The sequence below is a fragment of the Sminthopsis crassicaudata genome, chromosome 5, assembly GCF_048593235.1.
Source record: "Sminthopsis crassicaudata isolate SCR6 chromosome 5, ASM4859323v1, whole genome shotgun sequence".
Lineage (NCBI taxonomy): Eukaryota > Metazoa > Chordata > Mammalia > Dasyuromorphia > Dasyuridae > Sminthopsis > Sminthopsis crassicaudata.
In genome coordinates this window covers 238,715,947-238,743,432 of record NC_133621.1, presented here as the reverse complement: position 1 = coordinate 238,743,432, position 27,486 = coordinate 238,715,947, and the positions used below count along the sequence as shown (strand labels likewise).

Genomic DNA, 27,486 nt, shown 5'->3' with positions numbered 1-27,486 from the left:
TATTGACTGTCCATCTTTTCCCCTGAAAGACTATGCTGAATTTTTCTGGATAGTTGGTCCTTGTTGTAGTCCAAGCTCTTTTGCCTTACACAATATCATATTCCAGTCCTCTAATCTTTAATGTAGAAACTGCTCAATCCTGGATAATCCTGACTTTGGCTCCTCAATATTTGAATTGTTTTTCTGGCTGCTTGAAGTATTTTCTCCTTGAACAGATATTTCTGGCATTTGGTTACAGTATTCCTTGAAAACTTCATTTTAATATCTCTTTTAGGAGATAGCTTTTGAATTTTTTCAATGACTATTTCCCCCTCTGCTTCTAGGATATCATGGCAGTTTTCCTTAATGGTTTATTGAAAGATGTGCTCTCTTTTTGATCATGTCTTTCAGGTAGTACAATAATTCTTAAATTATCTCTCCTGGCTCTATTTTCTCAGTCAGTTGTTTTTCCAATGAGATATTTTACAGTTTCTTCTACTTGTTCATTCTTTTTATTTTGTTTTATTCTTTTTCTAAATAGCATTTTATCTTTCCAAATACATTTAAAGATAGTTTCCAACATTAATTTATGTAAACCTTTGTGTTCTAAATTTTTCTCTCTTTCCAAGACAGCAAGCATAGATTAAATATGTGCAATTTTAAAAACATATTAGAAATATGTTTTTAAAAACATATCATTTAAAAACATATTGTTTTTATTTATTTAAAATATTTATATTTATTATATATTTATATATTTTATTTTTAAATTATTTTAAATTTAAATTTATTTAAAATATTATATATTTATTATATATTAATATTTAAAAACATATTGTTTAAAAACATATTAGAAATATAGAATATTTGTCATACTGTGCAAGAAAAGTCAGACTAAGGAAAAAGAAAAAACACAAGAAACAAACAAACAAAAAGGTGGGGGGGAAAAACTATGCTTCAATCCACATTCAGTCTCCATACTTCTCTCTCTAGATATGATTGGCATTTTCCATCCTAAGTCTATTGGAATTTCCTTAAATTATCACATTGTTGAGAAGAGCCGTGTTTGACTGATTCTTGATGTCTCATAGAATCATTAGTTTCCCTTAGAATTATTAGTCATTTCCATTCAGCTAATTCTACTATAATTATTTTCTTCAGTCAAATTTTCTCCTTCCTTTTCCAAGATGTTGCTTACATACCTCTCATTTTTTCCTCAATTTTTCTTCTGCTTCTCTTCTTTGATGTTTTGAGCTCTTAAAAAAAAAGTTTTTTGGGCTTCATATCCTTTAAAGTTTTCCATATAGATGTTTTGTTCTCCTCTGAATTGGTGTTTTGATTTTTCCCTGTCACCATAGTAGCTTTTTATGGTCAAGGTTCCTTTTTGTGTCTCATTCATTTGGGAAGCCTATTTTATGGCTTTTAAATTGAATTCTGCTTTTGGGGTACAGAAACCATGTCCCTAGCTTTTTTGTTCTGGAATCCAAGGGCAAGGCCACAGGCTTGATGAATTAGGCTGACCTTGTGTGCCTATTGTTACCTGATATCCAGAGCTAACAATTTTTCTTTTTTGCTGGGGCTGGAGATTCTACCTCTCTGTATGCTATATCACTAGTTTGTTGAGCTAGGACAGAAGGGCTTTCATTGCTGATCTCTGCTGTGATCAAGAGCCTCTATCTGGGTTGCCAGAACACTGCCTCATTTGGATTGCACTTTCCTTTCAGACAAATGAAGTTCTTCCAAGTCATCCTAAGCTAGAAAACTGTTTCACTCCATTTCTTTTTAGGTTCTTTTGCTCCAGATTCTGTTCAAAGGCTTGATTTAACCTTATTTCCAAGGGGAACTTGGGAGAACTCAGCCAACTTCATGACTTCTCTACTATCTTGACTCCACCCCATTTCTAAAATGACACTCTTAGTATATACTTTTGGAACTATAAAATCAATCATATCATATTTTATCTTAACAAAAACTCATAAAATATAAATGAAATACTTGACTATTAATTATTAATGAAATACTGGATATTATATTAATACTTCATCATCTCAAAGATGGAAGAGAATTGAGACACTTTTACAGAAGTACCTACGTGAGTACTTTTGGAACATGCACACATCATTTCTCCAAAGAATGGTAAAGTATGATGTAATTAGTGTTGGATTTATCCTATGCAACTGAAAATGAAGGAACCAGTAAAACAGATAATGTACAACATTGAAATTGTAATATTCCCTCATGCTTGATCTTCTTATGAACTTAGCCAACAATATGTTGTACTAAGTGTCTAATAAATGTTATTTAGATTTATGGAAATGTGTTTTATGATTATACTTTAGGACCAGGTCATTGCCACTAGAAATTATAGTTTTAAGAAACCTGGACATACAATAACTATAGCAATCTAGTGTTTGACAAACCCAAAGATCCCAACTTTGGGGATCAGAATACACTATTTGATAAAAACTGCGGGGAAATTTGGAAATTAATATGCCAGAAACTAGGCATTGACCCACACTTATTACTGTACACCAAGATAAGATCAAAAGTGGTTCATGATCTAGGCATAAAGAATGAAATTATAAATAGGTTAGAAGAACAGAGGATATTTTACCTCTCAGACCTGTTGAGGAGGAAGGCATTTGTGACCAAAGAAGAACTAGAGATCATTATTAATCACAAAATAGAAAATTTTTATTATATCATGTTAAAAAGCTTTTATACAAACAAAACTAATGCAGACAAGATTAGAAGGGAAGCAATAAAATCAGAAAACATCTTTAAAGTTAAAGGTTCTGATAAAGGCCTCATTTCCAAAATATAGAGAGAATTGAAAAATCAGTAAACACTACAAATCAGTGCTTGTTTTATTGTTTTGTTGATTGTTTAGATCTGTAATTGGGGTAAACCATTCCCACCATCAAATCCAGGCTCTATTGTTTCAATAGGGCTCTTGAGCTAGAAATGGTTTTTTAAATACTTTTATTGTATTTTATTTTATTATGTAAAAATCATACATAAAAACCCAGGTCATACAAAGCTACCCAACCTGATTTGATCCTTGGGCCATAGTTTGCTAATTCCTGGTACAGATTTAAGAAAATGGTAGAGAAGATGTTAATAATGCAGATTAAATTTCAAAATGTGTTGTGTATACTTTTTTAAAATAATAGATTTTTATTTCCAAAATACATGCAAAAATAGTTTTTAACATTCACTCTTGCAAGACCTTGTATTTCAAATTTTTCTCATTCCCTTCCCCTAGACAACAAGTAATCCAAAATAGGTGAAACATGTGTAATTCTTCTACATATATTTCCACATTTATCACACTGCACAAGAAAAATCAGATCAAAAGGGGAAAAATGAGAAAGAAAAAACAAGCATGAATCAACAACAAAAAATGTGAAAATACTATGTTGTGATTCCCTTTCAGTCCCCATAGTCCTCTCTCTGGATATAGATGGCTCTCTTCATCACAAGTTTATTGGTATTGGGTGGAAGGGTCTTTGTTGAAAAGAGTCAAGTATGGCTGACTCTTTGTGACCCCTCAACCTTAATGTTCTAGTCCCTTCTATCATCTACCATTTGCTGAAGTCCAAAGTAATATATGTTGCTTCCATGATACTGTTTATCCATCTCATCCTTTGCCATTCCTTACTACTTTTGCCTTTAGTCTTTCCCAGCATCAGGGTCTTTTCTATTTATCCCCATCTTCCCATTATGTGGCCAAAGTATTTAAGCTTCAACCTCAGAATTTGAGCTTCCAATGAATAGTCAGAGCTAGTTTGTTTTTTTTTTAAGTATGGACTTGCTGTCCAAGAAACTCTAAAAAGTTTTTTCCAGCACCACAACTGCTTCAAAGTCAGGAAAACTTGGGTTTGAATCCTGTATATCATGAATGTACTGGCTATGTAACCTTATTTTTTTTATTATAGCTTTTATTTACAAAACATATGCATGGGTAATTTTTCAACATTGACCCTTGCAAAACCTTGTGTTCCAATTTTTCCCCACTCCCTCCCCTAGATGGCAGGTAGTCTAATACATGTTAAATATGTTAACATGTCCAAAACATATTAAATACATATTTATATATTTATCTTGCTGTTGTGCATACTTTTTTGGAGAACCACTTGTTAAATATGTACCAGCATACCACTAGAAGTGACCATACCCAAACACTTGATTTCTTAATATTACATCTCCCATCATCTTCTCAAATCCCAAAATAGGAGAGTAGGACAGAAGCAAGCAAGTTGAAATCAATGGAGTTTGTTTCTAATGAAATTTCAAAATGCTGAATTGGAATCAGAAGTATAAAGTTAAAAGAAATAATTTATTTCAACTCTTCATTTTATCATTAATGAAGCTAAGGATCATCAAGTATAAATGTCATGTCAAAGGCAATACAGATGATCAGTGAAGGAGTTGGACTTAGAACTTATATTTCCTGACTTCTAGTCTATTATATTTTCCATTATACACTACAGTTATTCATATATCAAATATATGTAGATCTTAAAAGAAATATATTGTCAAAACTTATATAAACATATTATGTAATATCAAAGTACTGTGTCTTTAATTTTTTAAACTTTTTTCTCTTGAAAGGCAATTGGGGTTAAGTGACTTGCCCAGAGTTACATAGTTAGGAAGTGTTAAGTGTCTGAGGCTGGATTTGAACTCAGGTCCTCTTGATTCCAAGGCTAGTGCTTTATCTATTGTACCATCTAGCTGTCCCATCTTTAATTAATTTTTTAACTTGTTGAATACAGAAGTACAAAACCTGACATTCATTAAGTTCTAGCTAATTAGTAACAAAATCAGTCTATCAGTTCAAAAGCATATATACATAACAGGCATCATGCTATGAAATATAGAGAAATAAAAGTAAAATAGTCCCAGCCTATAGGAACTAATCTAATGGAGACAACACCAAGTCAATAAAGAAAATGAGCTTCTTATGATTCCTATAATTTTCCCTGTTTCAGACAGCTGAGGTGGCCCTAGCTAACCTGAAGAATAAATACGAAAATGAAAAAACAATGGTGACTGAGACCATGACAAAACTTAGAAATGAATTGAAGGCCTTAAAAGAAGATGCAGCAACTTTCTCATCCTTGCGTGCCATGTTTGCAACCAGGTAAGGATAACTGGGTTATGGATTTAGAATAAATGGCATCTAAGTTTTGATCAATCAGTAAGTATTTATTAAGCATTTAGTATATGCAAGACATTGTTTAAAGCAATTAGGATCTAAAGAAAAGGCAAAAAGTGTTCTTGCCTACAAAGAGCTTACTTTTTAATAAGGGAAACTAGATAGATAGAAATATAGATAGATGTAGTTATAGATTTAGATATGTATTAATACATATAAGATAAATATAGACTCGAAAGGTAATCTTAAGAGAGGATGGCATTAATAGTTTGGAGAACAGAGAAAGTCTTCATAAAAGGGGTCACACTTAAGTTGACTCTTAAAAGAAGCAAGGAATTCCAAGAGACAGAGAATTTCAGGGAGGGAGAGAATTCCAAGTATGGAGAAACATCTAGTACAAAAAGAGTAGAAAAGATTATTGAAAAAATAAAGGTTCTAGGATGTGAAGAGTTTTAAATGACTAACAGCAGAATATTTAATATGGAACTAATCAGGAGTCACTAGAAATAACTTAGCTAGGGAATGACATGTTCAAATGTATATACTTCAGCAAAATCACTTAGATAGTTTTATAAAGGACAGATTGGAATGAGGAGAGACAGCAGAGAGACCAATTGCAATAGTCAAAGACTTTGCATTTGTCAAGATAAAAAGTAGTGAGTGCTGAAATTAATAGCTGTGTGAGAGAAAGAAGGGAACATATGCAAGAGATGTTATGGCAAAAGAAATTACCCGATTTAGCAAATTATTTTATATGTGGAATGAGTGAGAGATGGGAATTGAAGATGAAACCAAAATTGTAAATCCTCGTGTCTGGAAGGATAATGGTGCCATTACAATAACAAGGAAGTTCAGAAGTGGGAGAAAGTTGGGGGAAAAGATAATGAATTGTCTTTTGTGCATGTTAAGTTTGACATTCAACTTCAAATATTCAACCAACAATTGGTGAGATGGATAAATATACAAATTATGATAATAGCAAGGGAGAAAGTACAAAGAGAAAAGAGGACCAATGGCAGAACTTTGAGGAATACCCATAATTAGTAGACTTGACATGGATAAAGATTTTTTAAAAATTGAAAAATAACTATCAGACACGAAGAGATCTAAGAGAGAAATAGCCACAAAATCCTAGAGAGAAAAGAGGATCAAAGAAAAAAAGATCGTCATAGTGTTAGATGTTGCAGAAAGGAGGTGTGTGTGTGTATACATATATTAGGTCATTAGATATGTCAATTAAGAGATCATTAATGAATTCAAAAGCAACAATTTGAGTTGAACAATGAGGTCAGAAGTCATATTGCAGAGGGTTTAAAAAAGGGTGAGAAGAAAGGAAATGGTGGCAACTTTTTCCAAAGAGTTTACATGAAAAGGAGAGAAGTAGTAGTCATTGTAATATCTAGTGAAGTTTTCTAAAGTGAGGGATAAGAAATGAGCATATTTGTAGGCAGCAGGGAAGAAGCCCGTAGTTAGGAGAGAAAAGATGAGAGAGAAAGACAAAGAGACAGAGACAAAGACACAGAGGGGAGGGGAGACAGAAAGACAGGGAAGGAAAGTAAGAGAGGAAGAGAGTGTGTGTGTGTGTGTGTGTGTGTGTGTGTGTGTGTGTGTGTGTGTGTGTGTGTGTGGGTTTTTTCCTTGGCATGTAGAAGACTCACCTTATTATCAGAAGCTGGAATTGAGGAGATGATAGAGGGGAGCTTCAGAATGATGTAACATAAGGAATAAAAAAAGAGAGATTCTCAGCAGTGGCCTCAGTTTTGAGGAGCAAAGTATATGTTGAATTCCTCAGCCAAGAATGGAAGGGAGTTGTGTGAGAAGTTTAAGGAGAGAAGGAAAAAAACTGGCTACATTTTTTCTCATACTCCCAAATCAATAGCTGCATTGGTAAAATCAAACTATTCTTTGTACTTGTTGCCATTTCCAGACCTCTCCTCAACCATTTTCACTGAGCAATTTCTCCTATGAGATTAATATTATTTAGAGCAGTTATACTTCTTAAATGTGTGACCCTGGGCCAATCATTTAGCCCCAATTGCCTCAGCAAAAACAAATAAATAAATAAAAATATTATGTTCTTTGAAAGCAGGTCTATGGTTTTTAGGCAATTAAATGGTGTACTAGCTCTGGAGTCAGGAGGACCTGAGTTCAAATCTGGCCTCAGACACTTAACATTTACAAGCTGTGTAATCCTGGACAAGTCAACTTACCTCCAGTTGCCAAACAAAAAAAAGAAAAAATTTTAAAAATGCAATTAATGCTAATCATCACCAAAATGAAATGCCCATCACTCTTTATCCATCTGTCTTTTGGACATTCTTCTTTCTTGATCAATGTATTCAATATCTACCTCAGAGTCTCTCTCTTTAAATACCTTAGCTTGCCAGTTCTTCAGGTGATTCAGTCCCCATGATCTACTCCTCTAATCCATCTTAACTATACACAGAAATGTTCATACTTTTGAATTGCCATTTACCACAAATATTCCACTTGCATGTTAAACTTTGAAATTCCTTTATCTGATAATAATCTTTTAAAAAATATCCCATCTTTTCCTGTGTCTTACTACAACTAACTATATTCTTCATCCTCATTGTTACTTCCATTACTTTTTGCCCTTAGTTCTTTTCCAGGCTATCACTCTTACACTAATAATATTCTCTTCCCTTCCCAATACTCACCCTTTGGTGAATCAACTAAACTGTGTGCTATCTTCTATAGTCAGTTCCCTGTTTCCAGTCTCCAATAATTTCTTACCAATTTTGGATTATTCCTACTATCTCTTTTTTCCATCTTATTCACATGTTTTTATAGGATATAGCTAAAGAAAATCAGAACATTGAGCTGACTGAATTCACTACCCAGGTATGCTTATTAATCTCAGATGAATCTTTACTATCACAAAATAGACTCCCTAATTGATCCACTATCTCCCTGTCTTTCAAATATTGTTTTCACAAGTTTTCCACAACACTAGCTCCCTATCTGCCCCATAGCTTTTCTTAAGAGAGACAAGAGACAAAGAGATCTAACAAATTTCTCTTATCTTTTCTGTCATGCATTTGTGCCAGCCCTGTGTTGTTTCCAAAGCTCCTCTTCTATTCATGCCATCTGCATTACACTCCAGTTGGAATTTTGCTTGTTTCTTCTTCTGTTGATATTTACCAAAGTATTCTCGTTCTCTGCTCTCTGCTACCTCCTGGATTTCTTCACATGACTATATTTCTTTGTTATACAGTTTCTCTCATACTCTTGTCCTTTTGCTTTCATGCTTTTTCCTAAGTCAAATTCCAGAAAATTTTATTCATGAGTTCAAATTATTCTCCTAGCACTAGGATTTCTAGCTTACTTTTCTTACTACCCACATATATGTTTTTGCGTATAGACACACAAAACCTTGGTTGTTACTTTTGGAAATATTGCCCTATTTTTAAAATTTGCCTCCTATAAACTTCTGGGACATCTCTACTGTTATTTTTCTTCCTAAATTGAAGATTCTCCATACTTTTCCAAAAGTCTCTTTGATTCATAGTAAAGAAAGTTATTAAGGATACTTTAAGCAGTTTGACTAGTCAATTAAGATACATATAATCAAGGGTTCTTGGATATTGACTAATATTCTAGAATCGTAAAATGAGGTGTTTTTCATTATAGCAGGGAAAAAACTAGTCCAAGGATATGAATTCAAATGCTGGATCTTTTACTACCCTTGTCTTTTATCCTCTCTGGGGCTTAAGCTTCTTCATTTGCAAAATGAGGGAATTAAGCTAAATGATCTATTTATTTCTATGCCTAAAAAGGAGGAATATATATTTGATTGTTTTTGCTGAGGCAATTAGGGTTAAGTAACTTGCCCAGGGTCACACAACTAGGAGGAAGTGGAAGAATATTATAGGTTACTTTCTGTCTTGGCTTCAAAAATACTTGATCCTTCTCTTATTTCTATAACTTCCTTCTGGACTTTTGCAAAGCTATCTCCCATGTCTGCAATGCCTTTTTTAAAAGTTTTAATGGATATTATCTTTTTCTTACATCATTATAATTACTCCTAGTATCCCTCTCTCTCTCAGCCATTTAGCAGACAGGGTTTGTTTGTTTGTTTATTTTTTTAAGAGGGAAAAAATTAGCACAACTGATGAACACATGGAAAAAATTCCAAAATGTATTTTCGATATGTCAGACCTGTGGATCTCCAACCTTCCATGAAGGGAATACTTGGGAATGTACTCTTGTATCTTTACTTTCAAGTGCTTGATCTTATAATTTTGTTACATTCATTCTTGGATTTGTTTCTATTTTTTTGGGGGGGTAGTATGTAGTTTTTCAATAACTATAATTGTATGTGTTGTTTTCTTGGCTCTGCTCACTATGCTCTTCATCAGTTCTTATATCTTTTCATACTTCTTTGTATTCATTACATAAATAATTTCTTACAGTATACCAGTATTCTATTATATTCAAGTACTGCTTGAGTGCTGCTATATATATTTTGATATATATGGAAACTTTCTTCTTTTTAACAGCTTCCTTGAGGTATAAACCCAATAATGGTTCAAAGAATATGGACATTTCAGTCACTTTGTTTATATATAATTTTAAATCTTTGCAAAATATACCAATTTTACAACTACACTAATAATGCAATAGTGTTTCTATTATACCACAATACCTCCAACATTTAATATTGTTATTTTATGTCATCTATAAATTTTTGGAAAATACATTTTTAATTTACAGTTTTTATTCACATTTCTTTTATTATTAGTGATTTGGAGCATTTATTCTTGCAATTATGAATACTTTTCAATTCTTTGGAGAATGATTTGTTAATATCTACTGGAGAATGGCTGGCATATAAATATTTTTTTAACTATTTATCTATATTGGATGACATATCCTTATAAAAGAAATTTATTATACTTTTCCCATTTGACAATATTTCTTCTTATTTGAGGTATGTTAATTTTGTCTGTTCAAAGTTTTCAGTTTCATGTAATCAAAATTATCTATTTTATCTTTGGTAATTGCCTCTATCTTTGGTTAAGATTACATCTATTTATAGCTGAGGTGTATAATCTGTTTTTCTCCTAATTTTTTTATACAAAGATCTTTAATATGAAGATTAGGTATCCATTTAGAATGTTGTAGAATAATCTGTTTTCCTCCTAATTTTTTTTGTAGAAATTTTAATATGAAGATTTGGTATTCATTTAGAATGTTGTAAATATGATGTAAAAGCTGGGCTAATTTCTGATAGATTGTTTTCCAGTTTTTACAAAATTAGGAGTATTTTCTTGGTTAATTGATGTTTCCACTTTATCATACACTAGATTATTGACTAAAGAGTTTTGATTCTCTCGAATCCATTCAATTCCATTGATTTATTCTCCTCCTCAACCAATACCAAATGGTTTTTATTGCCGCTATTTCAAAATATATTTTGAGTTCAGGAAATATTACTTTCCCTTCACTTATACTTCTTTTCATTATTTCCTTTAGTGTTCTTTTTATTACAAAGTATTTCCTTGATAATTTGATTGAAATAGCATTAGAATATAAATTAAATTTGGTAGTATTATCATTTTTATTATATGGTATGACTGAGCCATGAACACTGAATATTCCTCTAGCTATTTAAGTTGTTCTTTTTTTTTTTTCCTGAGGCAGTTGGGGTTAAGTGATCATACAGTTAGGAAGTATTAACTGTCTGAGACTAGATTTGAACTCAGGTCTTCCTGACTTCAGGGCTAGTGCTATTCTTTATTTCTTCTTAAATGCTTAAAATGTATTTTAATCTATACCAATTTTTTGTGTGTTTTGGTCAATTGATTGCCAGATTATTTTATGCATTTTGAGTTATTTGGAATAGAATTCCCTTTCTATTGTTTTATTATATACAAATGATGCTGGCTTTTGAGGCTTGATTTTGTAGCCTTCAATTTTGCTGAAGCTTTTAAATTTTCAATTAACATCCCTGCTTATTCTGTAGGATTTTTCGTTATACATTTTATTATCATAAGAAAGAGATAATTTTATGTCCTCTTTCAAAAGAAGTGAAAGAAACTGCTAATCTGGCCTTGATTCTTGCCAATAAGAAAATACTGGTTGCTGAATATAAACAATAGTTTATAGAATTTTAGAATTTGTAATAGACATAAGGAGTTAAGTTGGGCATAATCTTCCACAAACACTAGGTAGTGACATAACTATTTCAGAGAAAGGATAGTTAGGATTCAATTGACTAGGATCCTAAAAGGTTCAGAAGTTTTGGGCAGTACTCTTTTATTATTTTCTGCAATATATATCAGAAAGACTTTTATTCTATAATGTTCTTCTGGGAGGCCTATGATTGTTGTCTCTCATTGTTTTTTCTATGAGATAAATCATCATGTTTTTCTTATACACTGGGCAAATTTTCTTTTGTTATTTTTTTTCACTTTTCTTCTTAATTGTCCTTTACTACTGTATATTTACATTCCCAATCTTTTACTCTTTCTTTTGCTTATTTGATAAGATTTGCCTTTGTAGATTCTAATTTCTCTTCTGACCATTTGGTTTTTTTTTTTCACTGTTCAGGCAATATATTCTGCTTTTATAATTCTCATTTCTCATTTGAATCACTTAGTAACAATGTATTATGGTTCCAAGTTCTCATAAAATGTACTTTAATAATAAAAAGGTGTTTGAAATATTTTTAGAAAGAAAACAAGAGGACAGGTAGGTGGTACAGTGGATAGAGTACCAGCTCTGAAATCAGGAGGACCTGAGTTCAAATCTAGCCTCAGATACTTAACATTTCCTAACTGTGTGACTCTGGGCAAGTCACTGAACCCCAATTGCCTCAGCAAAAAAGCAAAAAAAAAAAAAAAAAAAAGAAAGAAAGAAAGAAAGAAAACTAGAACACTCCAAACAATAAAAATACAGAAGAGAATTAAATCCCTCTGGTTGACTTCCCTTTTAGAATTTTAATCATGGAATCCTAATTATTGTTTTTCTGCAATAGTTATGCCCATATCTTGTGTATATGGTAAAATCTGTCCAAATTAATTTCCTATTAGAATTAATTGATTTTAATTAGAATTATAAATTCTAAGATAAATTGTTCCTCAAATATTTTGCAGTATTTATTCATAGTGTTTAAACTTGTTTATTAAATCTGGGGGTCATATTTCTTTCTGTTGTTAATATTTTTTTTATTTGCTTTTGTTCAAGGTATTTGGGTTTTCTTCTTTCTGAAATCTTTGGTAATCTCAGTCTTTTTTTTTTTAATCTCCTGATTTTCCCCTATTGCATACTTTCCAATTCTGTCCCTTCTGATCGTGATTTTCTTGAAGGCTGACTCTCAAAGCCTTTTCCTATCCTGGTCACTTCACAGTTCATCAGCCAATCTCTCTCTTCCTTTCTCTTGTCCCTCCTTCAAAAAGCAAGCAATTTAAAATCTATTATACATGCACTGTCATGCAAAATATTTCTTATTAGTCATGTTGTTAAAAACAACAACAACAACAATACAGACCTGTGTGGCTATACAGTATTAATCATAGAGCAAACACTTTATTGAGTTTCTCTAGAAGATAAAAATTGAATCGTAAAGACTTTACTCAGCTAAGAGGCATAGTTAAGTCTGAGTGCTCAGTCAGATCATTCTATTAGAAGAAAAATCATCCCAATATGAACTCACAGAGATCAAGTAAGTGACACAATAGGGAAAAATCATCTATTGGGAATGAGTAGAGCTGTGTTCAAATTTACTTCACCATTCTGTAATATTTCTCATCTATAAAATAAAGTGGTTGGATGAGATAATTTTAAAAGTCCCTTTCAGAGCTAAATTTTATGCTTCTAGAAAATTAAACTCTACTCTTTCTTCTGTTATGCATATTGATTTTGTTGTTGCTATGGTAACTAAAGCAATTGCTATGAAAGCAAGTTTTTTTTCAGGAAGGAAATATAACATAGGTTTCAACCTCTGTCAACCTCTTTGGAGCCTGTAGCAATTTAATAATGTAAAATGATTTCTCCTACCAGTCTTTCCTAGGTATGTTTTTATGTTAAAGCATTGTTTGCACTTGTATGTTAAAATATTTTTTGTTATTTACTTCTAATATTGACTTTCAGTTGAAGAATAAATATGTTGCTTTGGTGTTAATTGAAAACAGAGAATTCATCACTATCAAATCATTATAATTTTTTCTGCATTATAAATTACTATTTCTTTTGTGATTGTTCATATTTTGAGTTTTTTAAAATGATATTTCAAATCCTATAAATGTTCTTGGAAGCAGAATAACTTGACTATTCAAACAGAGAACCATTATTATGTCTTTCATTATTTTTCCTAAATGGAACTTTCGTTACTTTGCTATTGAAATCTAACAATAATTGGGAAAACTGGAAATTAGTATGGGAGAAATTAGATATGGATCCACACTTAACACCATATACCAAGATAAGATCAAAATGGGTCCATGATTTAGGCATAAACAATGAGATAATAAATAGATTAGAGGAACACAGAATAGTCTACCTCTCAGACCTGTGGAGGAGGAAGGAATTTGTGACCAGAGGAGAACTAGAGATCATTATCAATCATTAAATAGAAGATTTTGATTACATCAAACTAAAAAGTTTCTATACAAACAATACTAATGCAAACACGATTAGAAGGAAAGTAACAAATTGGGAAAATATTTTTACAGTTAAAGGTTCTGATAAAGGTCTCATTTCCAAAATATATAGAGAACTGACCCTAATTTATAAGAAATCAAACCATTCTCCAATTGATAAATGATCAAAGGATATGAACAGACAATTCTCAGATGATGAAATTAAAATTATGTCCACTCATATGAGTGTTCCAAATCACTATTGATCAGAGAAATGGAAATTAAGACAACTCTGAGATACCACTACACACCTGTCAGATTGGCTAAGATGACAGGAACAAATAATGATGAATGTTGGAGGGGATGTGGGAAACCTTGGACACTAATACATTGTTGGTGGAGTTGTGAAAGAATCCAGCCATTCTGGAGAGCAATTTGGAACTATGCCCCAAAAGTTATCAAAATGTGCATACCCTTTGATCCAGCAGTGCTGCTATTGGGCTTATATCCCAAAGAAATACTAAAGAGGGGAAAGGGACCTGTATGTGCCAAAATGTTTGTGGCAGCTCTTTTAGTAGTGGCTAGAAACTGGAAAATGAATGAATTTCCATCAATTGGAGAATGGATGGGTAAATTATGGTAAATGAAGGTTATGGAATATTATTGCTCTGTAAGAAATGACCAGCAGGAGGAATACAGAGAGGCTTGGAGAGACTTACATGAACTGATGCTGAGTGAAATGAACAGAACCAGAAGATCACTATACACTTCAACAACAATACTGTATGAAGATGTATTCTGATGGAAGTGGATATCTTCAACATAAAGAAGATCCAACTCACTTCCAGTTGATCAATGATGGACAGAAACAACTACACCCAGAGAAGGAAGACTGGGAATTGAATGTAAACTGTTAGTACTACTGTCTATCTACCCAGGTTAATTATACCTTAGGAATCCAATACTTAACGTGCAACAAGAAAAGTGGATTTACACACATATATTGTATCTAGGTTATACTGTAACACATGTAAAATGTATGGGATTGCCTATCATCTAGGGGAGGGAGTAGAGGAAAGGAGGGGAAAATTTGGAAACATGAATACAAGAGATAATGTTATAAAAAAAATTACTCATGCATATATACTGTCAAAAAATTTTTATAATTATAAAATTAAAAAATAATAAAAAAATTTAAAAAAGAAATCTAACAACATTTTACTATAATTTGAAAAGCAATTTTGAAAAGTCATTGATATTTGAATTATGTACTTAAATATTTTACCAACTTGTTTTCTTTCCCTTTATCTGAAAAGTTCGTACTAATTCTTCCATACTGTGCTTCATATTATTTTGTATCTCCTTCTGAAGATGAGTTATGCTTCCTCTTGGTGTTTGGACCAGTTTTATAATCTATCCACACTCTAGTTCTAATCAACTTTTCCAGCCTTATTTCATATTACTCTTTATCACATACTACATTCCAAGCAAACTAGTCTACTCTCTCTTTCTCAAGCTTGATATTTCATCTTTCATATTCATGCTGTTGCATAGATTTTCTATTCCTGGAATGTACTTCATCTCTATTTTACAAGCTTCCTTCAAGACTCAACTCAAATATTCCTTTTAACCTCCCCAGGCAAAAACTTTCAGTTATTAATACTTTCTCCCTTCTGGTATTTTTTGGTATTCACTTGTAGCAATAATAGTAACAACTAATATTTATATAGCACAAGTTATGTGCCAGGCACTGTGTTAAATGCTTTACAATTGTTCTCATTTGATCATCATTATATCTCTGAGAGGTAGGTGGTATTATTGTCCTCATTTATCATATTATCCCCATAGATGAGGAAACTGGGACAAACAAAGATTAAGTTAATTTGCCCAGGATTATCCAGCTCCTAAATGTCTAAAGCTGTAGTTGAAATCAGGTATTCCTGACTTCTCGACTCCAGGCCCAGCACTCTCTTTACTATGCCACCTAGCTGTCTTTATCTGCTTACATATTATATTTCCCCAACAAAACATAATGACCAAGAACGGATGATAATAATTACTGTTTCATTTTTGTATTTTGTCTAATTTTGTCTAATATCTAAGTCAGTACCTTGCATGTGCTTAATAAATGCTTATTGAATTGAATTCCTTTCAAAACTCAAACAGAAACCATATTCATTATTTACTTTGTAGTATAACCCTCAATGATGAAAATTGTTTATTTTATGAAAAATAACCAAACATACATAACACAATTCCCAGATGGCATAAAGCTATCTAAGCCAATCTTCTCATTTTACAGCTGAGAACACTGAGACCCAGAAAAATTAAATTACTTACCCAAGATCACTCAAGTTATAAAGAACAAATATGAGATTTGAATTGAAATCCTCTGACTCAAGAACTGGTTGCTTTTTGCACCATACCATGCTACTTCCCATTGTGTTTCTCCATCTTGATTTGACAAGACAAAAACACAACCTTTACATGTCAGATGTTTCCATTAATATCCAAGGAAAGAGAAACAAGTTAAGACTTAGCAGTAAGGCATTTTTGTATGACAAAATCCAAGCTTGGCACTGCATTGCATGCATGTATCCATAGGTATTTTGAATAGTACAGTACTAGCCAAAAAGATTGGACATCAAAACAAATATGTCTTTTCTCAATTTCAAGTTAGCAGTGTTATTTCTGTGAAACTATCTGTGCTATAACTACTGTCTTCATGAAATAAATCAGTTCAAGCCTGCAAGATAACTTGATCAAGACTAATTTGTAAGTAGAATAAGTAGTATTAGGAAAAATATATATTTCTAGCTTAGAAATCAAAAAGGAGAAAAATTAGCATATAGGGGTTGGTTTTTTTTTTTTTTTTTTTTTTTGTATCTCTGTGGTTAAAACCATGTAAAATTCAAGCTTTTAAGATTCTAAATTTATCAAGCAAGGTTCCAATATATTACCTGTTATCAGCTTTTATCAAAATTTTCTCATAAACACATTTTTCTTTTGACTTCAGATGTGATGAATATGTTACCCAGTTGGATGAAATGCAAAGACAGTTAGCAGCTGCAGAGGATGAGAAGAAGACACTAAATTCACTCTTACGGATGGCTATTCAGCAAAAACTCGCCTTGACTCAGCGACTGGAAGACTTAGAGTTTGACCATGAGCAGTCCCGACGAAGCAAAGGCAAGCTTGGAAAGAACAAGATCGGCAGCCCTAAAGTAAGTGGGGAGGCATCAGCCACCGTGCCCACCATAGACACTTTCTTCCTGCATAGTCAGGGCCCACAGCCACCAAACATACTGGTCAGCAATGGCACTCAAAGGAAAAGGTATGCATGCAGTGATCTTTACAGTATGGTGCAGTGGCCAGATTAAATTAAAGTTATTCAAAGCAACAATATTTTCTTGTTAGGGGAGGGAAGGGATGGGAAGTAAGAAGGTGGATGTTGGGAAATCTAAATGAAAAAAAATTCTGATTATTGTGTTTCTACATTTCTCCTTTTGACTAATCATAACATAATTTTTAACTGTCTTGTCAGTTTTTTGGTTATTTCCTGTTTAAACAAATGTAACTTTTCCTCCCTAAAAAAAAAGGTTAAAATGAGATAGTTATTACTTTCATAAGTGAAGAAATGTGGGGCTCTAGATGTGTTGAAACCCTAAAACAAAATATACAATAACTGAGCTACTTGGTTGTTTCCTTTTTTTTTTTCCTTTCTTTTTTTCTTTTTTCTTTTTTTTTCTTTCTTTCTTTTTTTCTTTTCTTTTCTTTTTTTTTTTTGAAACAAGCATATGAACTTGTTCTTTTTGAAAAGTTTTGTTCAATTGTTAAAAATGATGGCTGGCTAAAAGAGAATGTCTGTGTTCTAGGTAAAATGGAAAATATACTTTCAATATTCAAGTAGAATACTTTTATTTGTGTGGTAATTTTTTCATCAACAAAATTTAACTGTACATTACTTGCTAACTAGAATTTGTGATCCTCAGTTGGAGAGTCTTGAATGTATATTTTCAATCACAGTTAAAAAATAATTCATTTTAGGGGTCATCAATACACAGTCAAATGCTAGGAATATCTTCTAAAGGAGAACCAACCTAACTTGAAATAAATCTCTTCTTTGACCCAGAAGAGCTTACAAAACATGGTTATAGCCTATACCAAAACCAAAGAAGTTAGCAAAACTACTTGTTTCTCACAATGAATTAAATTACAATGAAAATGATGTCACTCATAAGGTATTGAAAGGTAATTAAAGTAAAACTCTTTTGTTTTCTATATGTATTTTTCTTGGATCTCCTGCAAGACAATTTTCACCTTCCCTTTGTGATCAGAACCATCCCAGGACTTCAGGGGCTTTCTACCATCAGCATTTATTAAGAGTCCCCCCTGATCCCAACTCCACAGAATCATTTCTTCTGAGGGGCCCCCCTTCCTTGAGTGAATTCATCCAAGGGTACCGGCTCAGCAAGGAAAAAAGGTTAACTGTGGCACCACCAGGTAAACATTTTTTCCTTGGGTGCATGTGATACAAATGATTAGTTGAGTTGGCTAATTTCTCCTCCCATCCAAACATGCCCACTTCCACACATGCTCTGACTTAGATAAATCTTGACTCTCATCTCCAAAAGTACTACTTCATTGTAGTTTTGCATTTCCTCTGCTTTACTCATTGTCAGAATAAAACTCCCAGCGGAAGCTATTTAATAGCCAAGGGTAGGAAATTATAGTTGGAAAAAGATATATGTAAAAGGGTATCTTTTGCTACACAGTGGAATTGGTCATAGACACAATGAAGGACACATCATGGTAGTTTGGTAGCTAATGAGATAGAATTTTGATTCATTATTTTTTGTGAAAATTCAATAATAGTTTGTTTCCAATCATAAGCCCTTTTTGTTTCATTTTTTTTGTACTGAATCAAAAATTTTCTTCAAATATTGAATAAAATACAACTAAAAAATCCTAGAAAGCTTATTTATTCTCAAGGTCACTTGACTTGACACAGTGCTCTTCTCTTGAAAACCCTAAAATGTTTTTTAAAGCAAAGTCATTATTTGATTCATTATTTTGAATTTTACTTTGAATACATTAAAGAGAAAAGGCCCAAACAGGAAACGTGAATGAAAGCAATACTTCCCAGAAATCTGGGAAAATGAGTAATATAGATATTTTTAAAGGAATATATTGAATGTAACTGAAATCAACTATTTGATCAAGATGTCACTTTCTGACATCAGAAGGCAAACCCATTGAAATTACATTTCATAAGCATTGTACAGGAGAAAGAAAACTATATTTGGAGTCAGAGAAGCCAGCTTTCTCACTTGTGACTCTGGGCAAGTCACTTCCCCTCTCTATACCCAATCTTCTCTTCTGTCAAATAAGGGAATTAAACTAGATGACCTCTAAGTCACCTTCCATTTCTAAATTTTTGATCCTATGATGTTATGATGTATCTCCAGTGAGAAAGAAAAAGAAATGTGCTACATCTAAAATAATGAAAGCATCTCTATTATACTACAACAAAAATGGATTCAGATTTCCAAGGAAAATTAAACTCATGTCTTAAGTATTACTTTGAAATAATAACTTAAGCATTTTATATGCCTTAATTGGGAAACTAATGAAAATGTTAAAAGAAACTTATAGGATTATAAACTTCAGTACAGATTTATAAGTAGGATCTAAGAAGTTGGAAGGGACACCAGATGCCTTCAAATCTACTCATACCTGAATAAGAACCCTCCCCCTAACTATAAATCTGGATTAATGATAATCCAACCTCTCCTTCTAGTGAGGGAAAACTTACTCTTAAGGTCAATTCTTCACTATCACAAATCATTAAGACAAGAGAAAATACAAAACAGACAAAATAATGTAAATTTAAGAGCATTTATTGCTAACTAGCGACTGAACCCCACCAGAACAGAGGAATGAGTCAGTGCTAAGTGGTTCAGAGACACATATTTATATAAAAATCCACAAAGAAATTCCTTTTCCAGACAGGCAGTAAGATAATATTTCTTTAAATTTTATATTTATCAACATGTCAAGGTCTTAAGGCAGCATATCTGGGAGCCATGTGTGCCTACAGTTGGAAACAGAAAATACTACCTGTGTTAGGGAGTGAAGAGCTGGCAACATAGTTCTGACTGCTGTCAGAACTGAAACGAAAATAATGTTCTCACTGTCTCAGGAGTGCATAAGCAGATTAGGGACAGCATCCATTTCAGTAACTTCCATCCATCTTTCTGACTCTTGTTAGAACAAGGCTAATTACTCTTCCATGTGACAGCCTTTTCAAATACTTGAAGGCCATCATATCCCTTGCAAGTTTTTTTTTCTTCTTTCTTTTTCTAACCCCCTCCCAGTTTCTTCAGTTGATCTTCATATGGAATGATCTTGAAACTCTTTACCATCTAGTTATGCTCCTCTTGATGACCATCTGCTTATTCATTCTAAACTGTGGTACTCAAAATTTGCCAAGTACTCCAGATAAGTTCTATTGAGGCTGAAAAAAATTATGTCTACTTTCTTTCCTATTCTGAAAGTTAAGCCTTTCTTTATACCATTTCATAGAGCATTTATGTTTTTGGAAGCCATATTACACTGATGATTTCTAGTAAGCTTATAGTATACCAAAATATCTAGTTCTTTTTCTGTCAAACTGCTATCTAGCCCTCATCCTGTACTTGTGGAATTAGTTTCCTAAACCTAAGATTTTATGTTGTTTCTTTTACATTTTATTCCATTAAACTTTGCTTACTTTAGTGGCCTGTTATGACTCCTTTGGAGTTTGACTCTAGCATATCCAGAGCTAGAAGGAACCTTAGAGACTCCTCTATTCTTATTTTATATATGAGGAAATATATGTACTTTGTGTACTTACAATTTTTATAGGTATGTCTTTTGTGCTTTTAGCATCAATTCTCTGGGGAATTTTACTTTATCAGGAAGATTTGCTTTAGCTTTCCTTTCAAGGAGCATTTTTTTATTTCATATCTGCAGTCATTGTCTATAGTGAACTTTTAGATGCACAATAAATATACAGTAACTTCTAGCTTGATAAACTCAAAGATCATAGTTATTGGAGCATGAACTCATTATTCTACAAAAACTTTGAAAAAATGGGAAGTAGTTTGGCAGAAACTAGGTATAAACCTACATTTCATATTAGATATCAGAATAATTTAGATATAAAGGTTATATAAGCAAATTGATGAATTGTGGAAGGAGTTAGATTTATGGAATGGGGAAGAGTTCATGGCCAAAAAAGAAATAGAGAAGGTCACAGGAAATTAAAGAAATAATTATGATTACCATAAAATTTAAAAGTTTGCACAAATAAAAGTAATATAGTTAAAATTAAAAGAAAAGCAGAAAGCTAGGAGAAAAATCTTTGCAGCAAGCTTCTGTGATGATAATATATTTCTAAGATATATGGAGAACTGAGACAAATTTATAAGGAAAAAAGCTATTCTTCCAATTAATGGATGTAAGTATAGTTTTCAGAGAAAGAAATCCAAATTAGCAGCAGTCATCTGAAAAAATGTTCTTAATCATAAATAAAGAAATACAAATTAACACAACTTTTTCACCCATCAGATTGACTAAGATAACAAGAAAAGGAAAATGATAAATTCTGGAATGGATGTGGGCAAACAAGTACAGTAATTTACTTTTGTGGATCTGTGACCTATTTGGTTCAACTGTTCTGGAAAAATTTGAAACCATGTCATATCTATTAAATGTCCTCTGACTCAGTAATACTGCTACTAGGTCTGTACCTCAGAGAGATCAAAGAAAGAGGAAAAAGACTCCTATATTCAAAAATCTTCATGGAAATTCTTTATGTAATGACAAAGAATTGGAAGCTAAGATGATGCACATCAATTGGAGAATAACAAAGCAAATTCTGGCATATGAATGTGATGAATACTATTCTCTTACAAGAAATAATGAAAGGAATGGCTTCAGAAAAACCTGAAAAGACTTGTATGAACTTGTAAAGTAAAGTGAGTATATCCAGAAAACCAATTTATATAATAAGAGCAACATTGTTAAGATAATCAGTTTGGAAAGACTAAGAATGTTTTATTAATAAAATGACCAATCACAGCTCCAAAGTTGCTCATGATTAAACATGATAAACATTTAAGAATGCATATTGAAGCATATTTTCTTTTTCTTCTTCTTTTTTTTTTTTTTGGACAGCTCTAATATGGTTATTTATTTTGTTTCAATTTATGCAGTTATGAGTTTTGGGGGGGGTTTTTTTGCTTCCTTAGTGAGTTAGGGAGGGGGAGGAGAGTTCAGAATTGAAAACAGAACTGAATTTTTAATGAGGGAATGCTATAAATATATTAGGACTTTCTTTCTATCTTTAACCTCTTTGAGATATATGCGCCATCTCTCTTATATTATGGACATTTTGGTCACTTTCTTAACACAATTCCAAAAAGTTTTCTTTAGTCATTGGGCCAATTAACAGTTCCACCAACAGTGGATCAACTTGCCTCTCTTACTACAACCCTCCAATACTATCACCATCTTTGTCATCTTTGCCAATTTGCTAGAAATGAGATCAAAATAATGCTGGAATTTCATCTTCATTTCTTTTATTATAAGTGATCTGGAGAAATTTTCACATGAATATTAAGAGTTTAAAATTCTTTTGAAGACTTTTTTATTTACATTTATATATACACACAGACATATGTATACATGTATGTATATAAATTAAATGTATGTTAGTTCCTTTTATAATTGTATATCAGTTTCCTTGTTGCATTCTGTTTTAATGCAAAAGTTTTTATTGCATTTAGTGTAAATTATTTTATGTTTTATGATTTTTTTTTGTGAGAGATAAATGTTACACAAACACCCCAGCCGTAGTTGTGAAAAGTACTTGATTTAGTTTCCATTTAATTATTTTTAATATTAAGATTGGAGAATCATTTTGAGCTTATTATTGTAAATGGTATTAATTGTGCTTGCCTAATCCTTATTTCTTTCAAATGACTTTTTCTTTTGCCTGATTTTCTTATCAAATAGAGAATTTTTATTTTCTTGAGTTTATGAAATAGTGAATTACTTAGTTAAATTGTTTCTGATGCTTCCTTATTTCTCTAATCTGTTTTGTTGTCTAGTCTGCTTTTCTATGTTTTAATAAGTACCAGATAGTTTTGAGGATTATTGTTTTATCATGTACTTTGAGATCTGAAGATCTTATACCTATTATATTCCCAATTTCTTTATTTCTCTGGATACTGTAGATGTTTTGTTCCTTCAAATAAATTTTGCTATTATTTTTCTAATTATATAAAATATTTCCTTCATAGCTTGATAAATATAGTACAAAATCTATGAATCCATTTAAGTAGTATCATCATTTTTATAATATTGATTTGGCTTATAAAAGAAGAACTTTCTACCAGTACCTCCTTTCCATGAGGGCTGGGCTAGATCTTTTTGCTTTAATTAAATATTGAAACTATCCTTAACATTTGATTTTGTTCAGGTGATTAAGGCTCAAATATATATGTGTGTGTGTGTGTGTGTGTGTGTATGTGTGTGTGTGTAAGTTAAAATGTATATATTAGTTCCTTATATAACTTGTATATCCTCTTTATTCTCCACTCTCCAGTTGAGAAAATTTGGTAAGAAAACTTTAATCAGATGGGTTTCTGTTTGGTGATGAGAGTGGTTAATAATATTTATTTAGAATAGCTAAGTGCTATATTCTTGTTGGGTATTATTTCAATGCTACAGTTGTTTTTTTGTTTGTTTGTTTGTTTGTTTCCCTATACTATATAGCTAAGTCCTATTAACTGTAAAATGTTTTCACAGATGTTGGTAGTTTCTATCAAGTTAAAGAGTTTGAGTTTGTAGACCTGTTGAAGGAATCATCCATTATATGAAGGCCAGTTTATCTAAATTTTATCACTGAAAAGATAGTTGCCAAGTGAGAAGATATTTTGATCAAGATTTATGAAATTAATATATAATGAGGGCTTCTTAAAATGTTTCTATTCACAACCCCTTTTCATCTAAGAAATTTTACTTAAATTCTGATATATAGGTATATAAATATTTGTTGATAATTTATTATAGATTTACTAATAAGTCGTAATTTTATGACCCCACATTCAGCTATAATGTTTATTCCATATGAGTTTAAGAAGTTGGGATCATGTCATTACATCTGTAATTAACTAACATTAAAAATATTGCAGATTTTTAAAAGAAACTACAACACACATTTGTTTATGGTTGAAATATCTTAAGAACATCTGTATGAATTGTCTTGGACTTGTGTACTATATTTTAAATTATTTGTTCACACCTCAATTACTTTTGGTTGCCTCTTGTCTTTGATTCTCTTTATCCTTAAACATATTTGCTGGTCAAAGTATTAACATGAAATTTTGGATATGAAAAGTGACTGAACATCATGTTTTATAAAATTAATAACTAGCATTCAATTATGGCCTGGTAGGTAAATGTACACTTCATTAATCCTGATAAGACAAGTTCCAGATTTCATTATTTTTGCAAATTTCTTTTATATATTCTGTGAGTCACTAAACTAGACTTGAATAAAATATCTGACATGTAAAATTCTCTCAAAATTATCCTTTGTGTTCCATCAGATTTCCCTTGTGATACCTTCAGCCAACATGAAAAGAAATACTTAAGATTATATAACCTGCCAACATCTTTTATCCTATCTATGTATACCTATTTTCTTTCATTCAAATATATGTACCTTCTATCTTTATAATTAGTGAGAAAATAGTCAATAAAAAACAACTTTCTGATCTATTGAAAGATAAAAAGTCAATTATTTCAAGAATAGAAAACAATTTTTTTTTGCAACTGCAAACATGAAAAAGAAAAACCCAGGTCAGATATGAAAAGAATTGTAGAATTTACTAACTAATAAGTTTACTAGGCATGTGAATTTATCCACTGACCAATTATTCCTCCTAGTAACAGCATATCCTGACTATCAAAAGTTTTCTTAATATACTATAGTGTCTGGCATAAATTGTTATGCCTTTTCCTTATATGATACCCCATTATTGTAAAAACAGGGATAGAAAATTTTTATTTTGAAAACCCAATCTTTGTGAGTTTTAAAAAAAAGGTCAATCAAGCGTCACACAGATACAACAACCAATTTGAAGTTGAATTCTTGGACAGAAAAAAAAGGGAATAGAATGAGGAAAATATTCTATTCATCTCTTTTTTAACATTAAAAAGAATCTTAAACTTTTAATTATTATATGTAACAAATGCTTTACATATATATACTTCAGTTCCATATTATAGTCAATTAAAGGAAGGAAAGAAACAAGTTAGAGGGGAAAAGTAAGAAGAGACATATATATATAAACAAACAGAAATATGCATACATAAAAGAAAAGCTAGTCATACTTTCTTTTTTATTATTTATTATTTTTCCCCTGAGGCAATTGGGGTTAAGTGACTTGTCCAAGGTCACACAGCTAGAAAGTGTTATGTCTCTGAGGTCATATTTGAACTCTGGTCCTCCTGACTTCAGGTTTGGTGCTCTATCCACTGAGCAACCTAGCTGCCCCATACTTTCATAAAAAACCCCAGATACACAGATTCATAGATAGAGAGTAGGAAAAAAAAAAGAGAGAAAGAGAGAGAAAGGCAAAGGTAAGAAGTAGAGAGACTAAAATGTAATTTGATCCATTCTAAGTATTAAAATTTACTAAATAGTTTTCTTATGCTAGCTTTTTGCATATTATATGTTTTACAGATACAAAAGTTAAGAAACTGAAAACTTAAATCATTTGCTATGATCTCACAACTAGCAATTATCTAAAACCACAAGATTTGAAATCAATTCACTATAACCACACTGCTTCCATAAATTATTTTGACTTTCACAATAGGCATTGTTACTCAAAAGAGGCACAGAATATTCCAAAAGATTAAATGACTTGCTCATTGTCACACAGCAAATAAATATTAGAAAAGTTAAAAATCTGTCTTTTTATATAAGTACACTTCTCTATCCATTAATTTTTTTTCTCTAGGAAATAATGATTTCTGGCAAAGTTGGGCATTTTCCACAATCTGAATATATGCCAGTAGCATAAGATTTAAAAAATTTCCATTTCAAATTGCCTCTGTCTACTCTGTATACATTTTATATGTAATTAGTTCTTTATATATTGTCTCCCCCATTTGAATCTAATCTCCTTGGTGAAAAGGACTGTATTATTATTCTTATACATTGCCTTTATTTGTATTTCAGTGCTTATTAGCACAGTGCCATAGTAAGTGCTTATTGGCTGAGTAGTAAAAATTCAACATGTAATACTTACAGTTTGTATTGTTATAAAATTATAGAATATCAGAAGTAGAAACAAACTTAGAGATGATCTAGTCCATTGGTGTCAAACTTACATAGAAATGAGTCACTGAATGATACATGAGGATCCCTGCTGGTAACATATCAACTTTAGAAAATCACATTATCTATGTTCTATTGTATTTTTATTTTTTAAAAAATATATTTCTCACAACTTACTGGTATTAGATCATGGCATTTTTTGACACTTCTTATGTAGTCCAATTACCTCATTTTATAGATGATGAAGAGAATGAATCCCAAACAATTGTGATTTATCCAAGATCTGGGATCTTGGCAGAACTGGATATAGAATAGGTCATTTGACACACCAATCCACAACCCTTTCTCCCAGGTATATGTCACAATATATTTAATGGATTTGCAAGTAGTTTTCTTTCTTTCCTATCTAATTAGAGAAGCATATTCTTCTGAACTTATCTGACTTTTGTTAGTTTGCTGTCGTAGGAATAATTAAGAAATAATCCAAATATCCAAACAACTAAATCACAGAATGTTTTATATATTAAGAGTTTCTATTTAGTTTGGCAGGTCCGAGTATAGAATGCTGAGCCTGAAATCCGGCCTTAGATGGGACTGTGACGCTAGGCAAGTCATTTAAGCTATTTACATTCTCACCTATAGACTGATAATACTTTCCAGGATTGTTGTGAAGATTAAATGAGATAATATATTCTTAGAACAAAGTCAAAAGTGTATTTAGAACAGTGCCTGGCACATAATAGATGTTACTTAAATGTTTATTCCTTTTCCTTTAAGATTTAAATCTTTGAAGTAGAAATTTTTTTTGTCTCTATTACTTAAACATTCTTATAGTTGAAAACTATCTTAGAGATAATCCATCTAAACCTTACTTCATGTATGCATCCCCTCTGCAACATTCCTGATTTATGATTATCTAAGTCTACATTTAAAGACTTTTATTGATGAGGAACTCATTTCTTTATTTTCATTTTCTTTAAATTATTGCTTGTATGTTTTTTGACCCTGTTTATAGAAATACATCATTACTAACTTAATAGCTAAGTACTTAGTTTGTAAGAAGAGTTAAATTGGAATCTATTGCATTCCATGAGTTGCTAATAAAATCTATGATTCAAAACAGAAAAAAAAATTCCCTTCTTGCTCAGATGAATTTCTTACTCTACTTTTAAAAAAATTGCTTTCAAATAATGAATTTCAAATTTGGTTTATGGGCAAATTTTGTGTTGCTTGCTTGCTCCCTAGGATCAAAATTGAGTAAATTCCTTAAGATAGAAAGATAAAATGGCTCCATTTTGATTGTCATGTTTCTTCAATAGAAGAATAATCATACTACAAAAGCT

General features: G+C 31.7%; 1 protein-coding gene across 11 annotated transcripts in view; it reads left to right on the top strand.

Annotated features, from left to right (window-relative positions):
* LOC141544434 (protein bicaudal D homolog 1) overlaps positions 1–27,486 on the top strand; it is a 347,130-nt gene that overhangs the window by 257,624 nt on the left and 62,020 nt on the right. For 5 of the 11 annotated variants that reach the window (XM_074270604.1, XM_074270603.1, XM_074270606.1 and 2 more), the window contains 3 exons: positions 4,974–5,125; positions 16,763–17,080; positions 18,056–18,249. In XM_074270604.1, coding sequence (XP_074126705.1) covers positions 4,974–5,125; positions 16,763–17,080; positions 18,056–18,249 — 664 coding nt within the window. Of the gene's footprint in view, positions 1–4,973; positions 5,126–16,762; positions 17,081–18,055; positions 18,250–27,486 lie in introns of those variants that run through there. The other 6 variants (XM_074270610.1, XM_074270614.1, XM_074270612.1 and 3 more) reach the window with 4 other exon arrangements.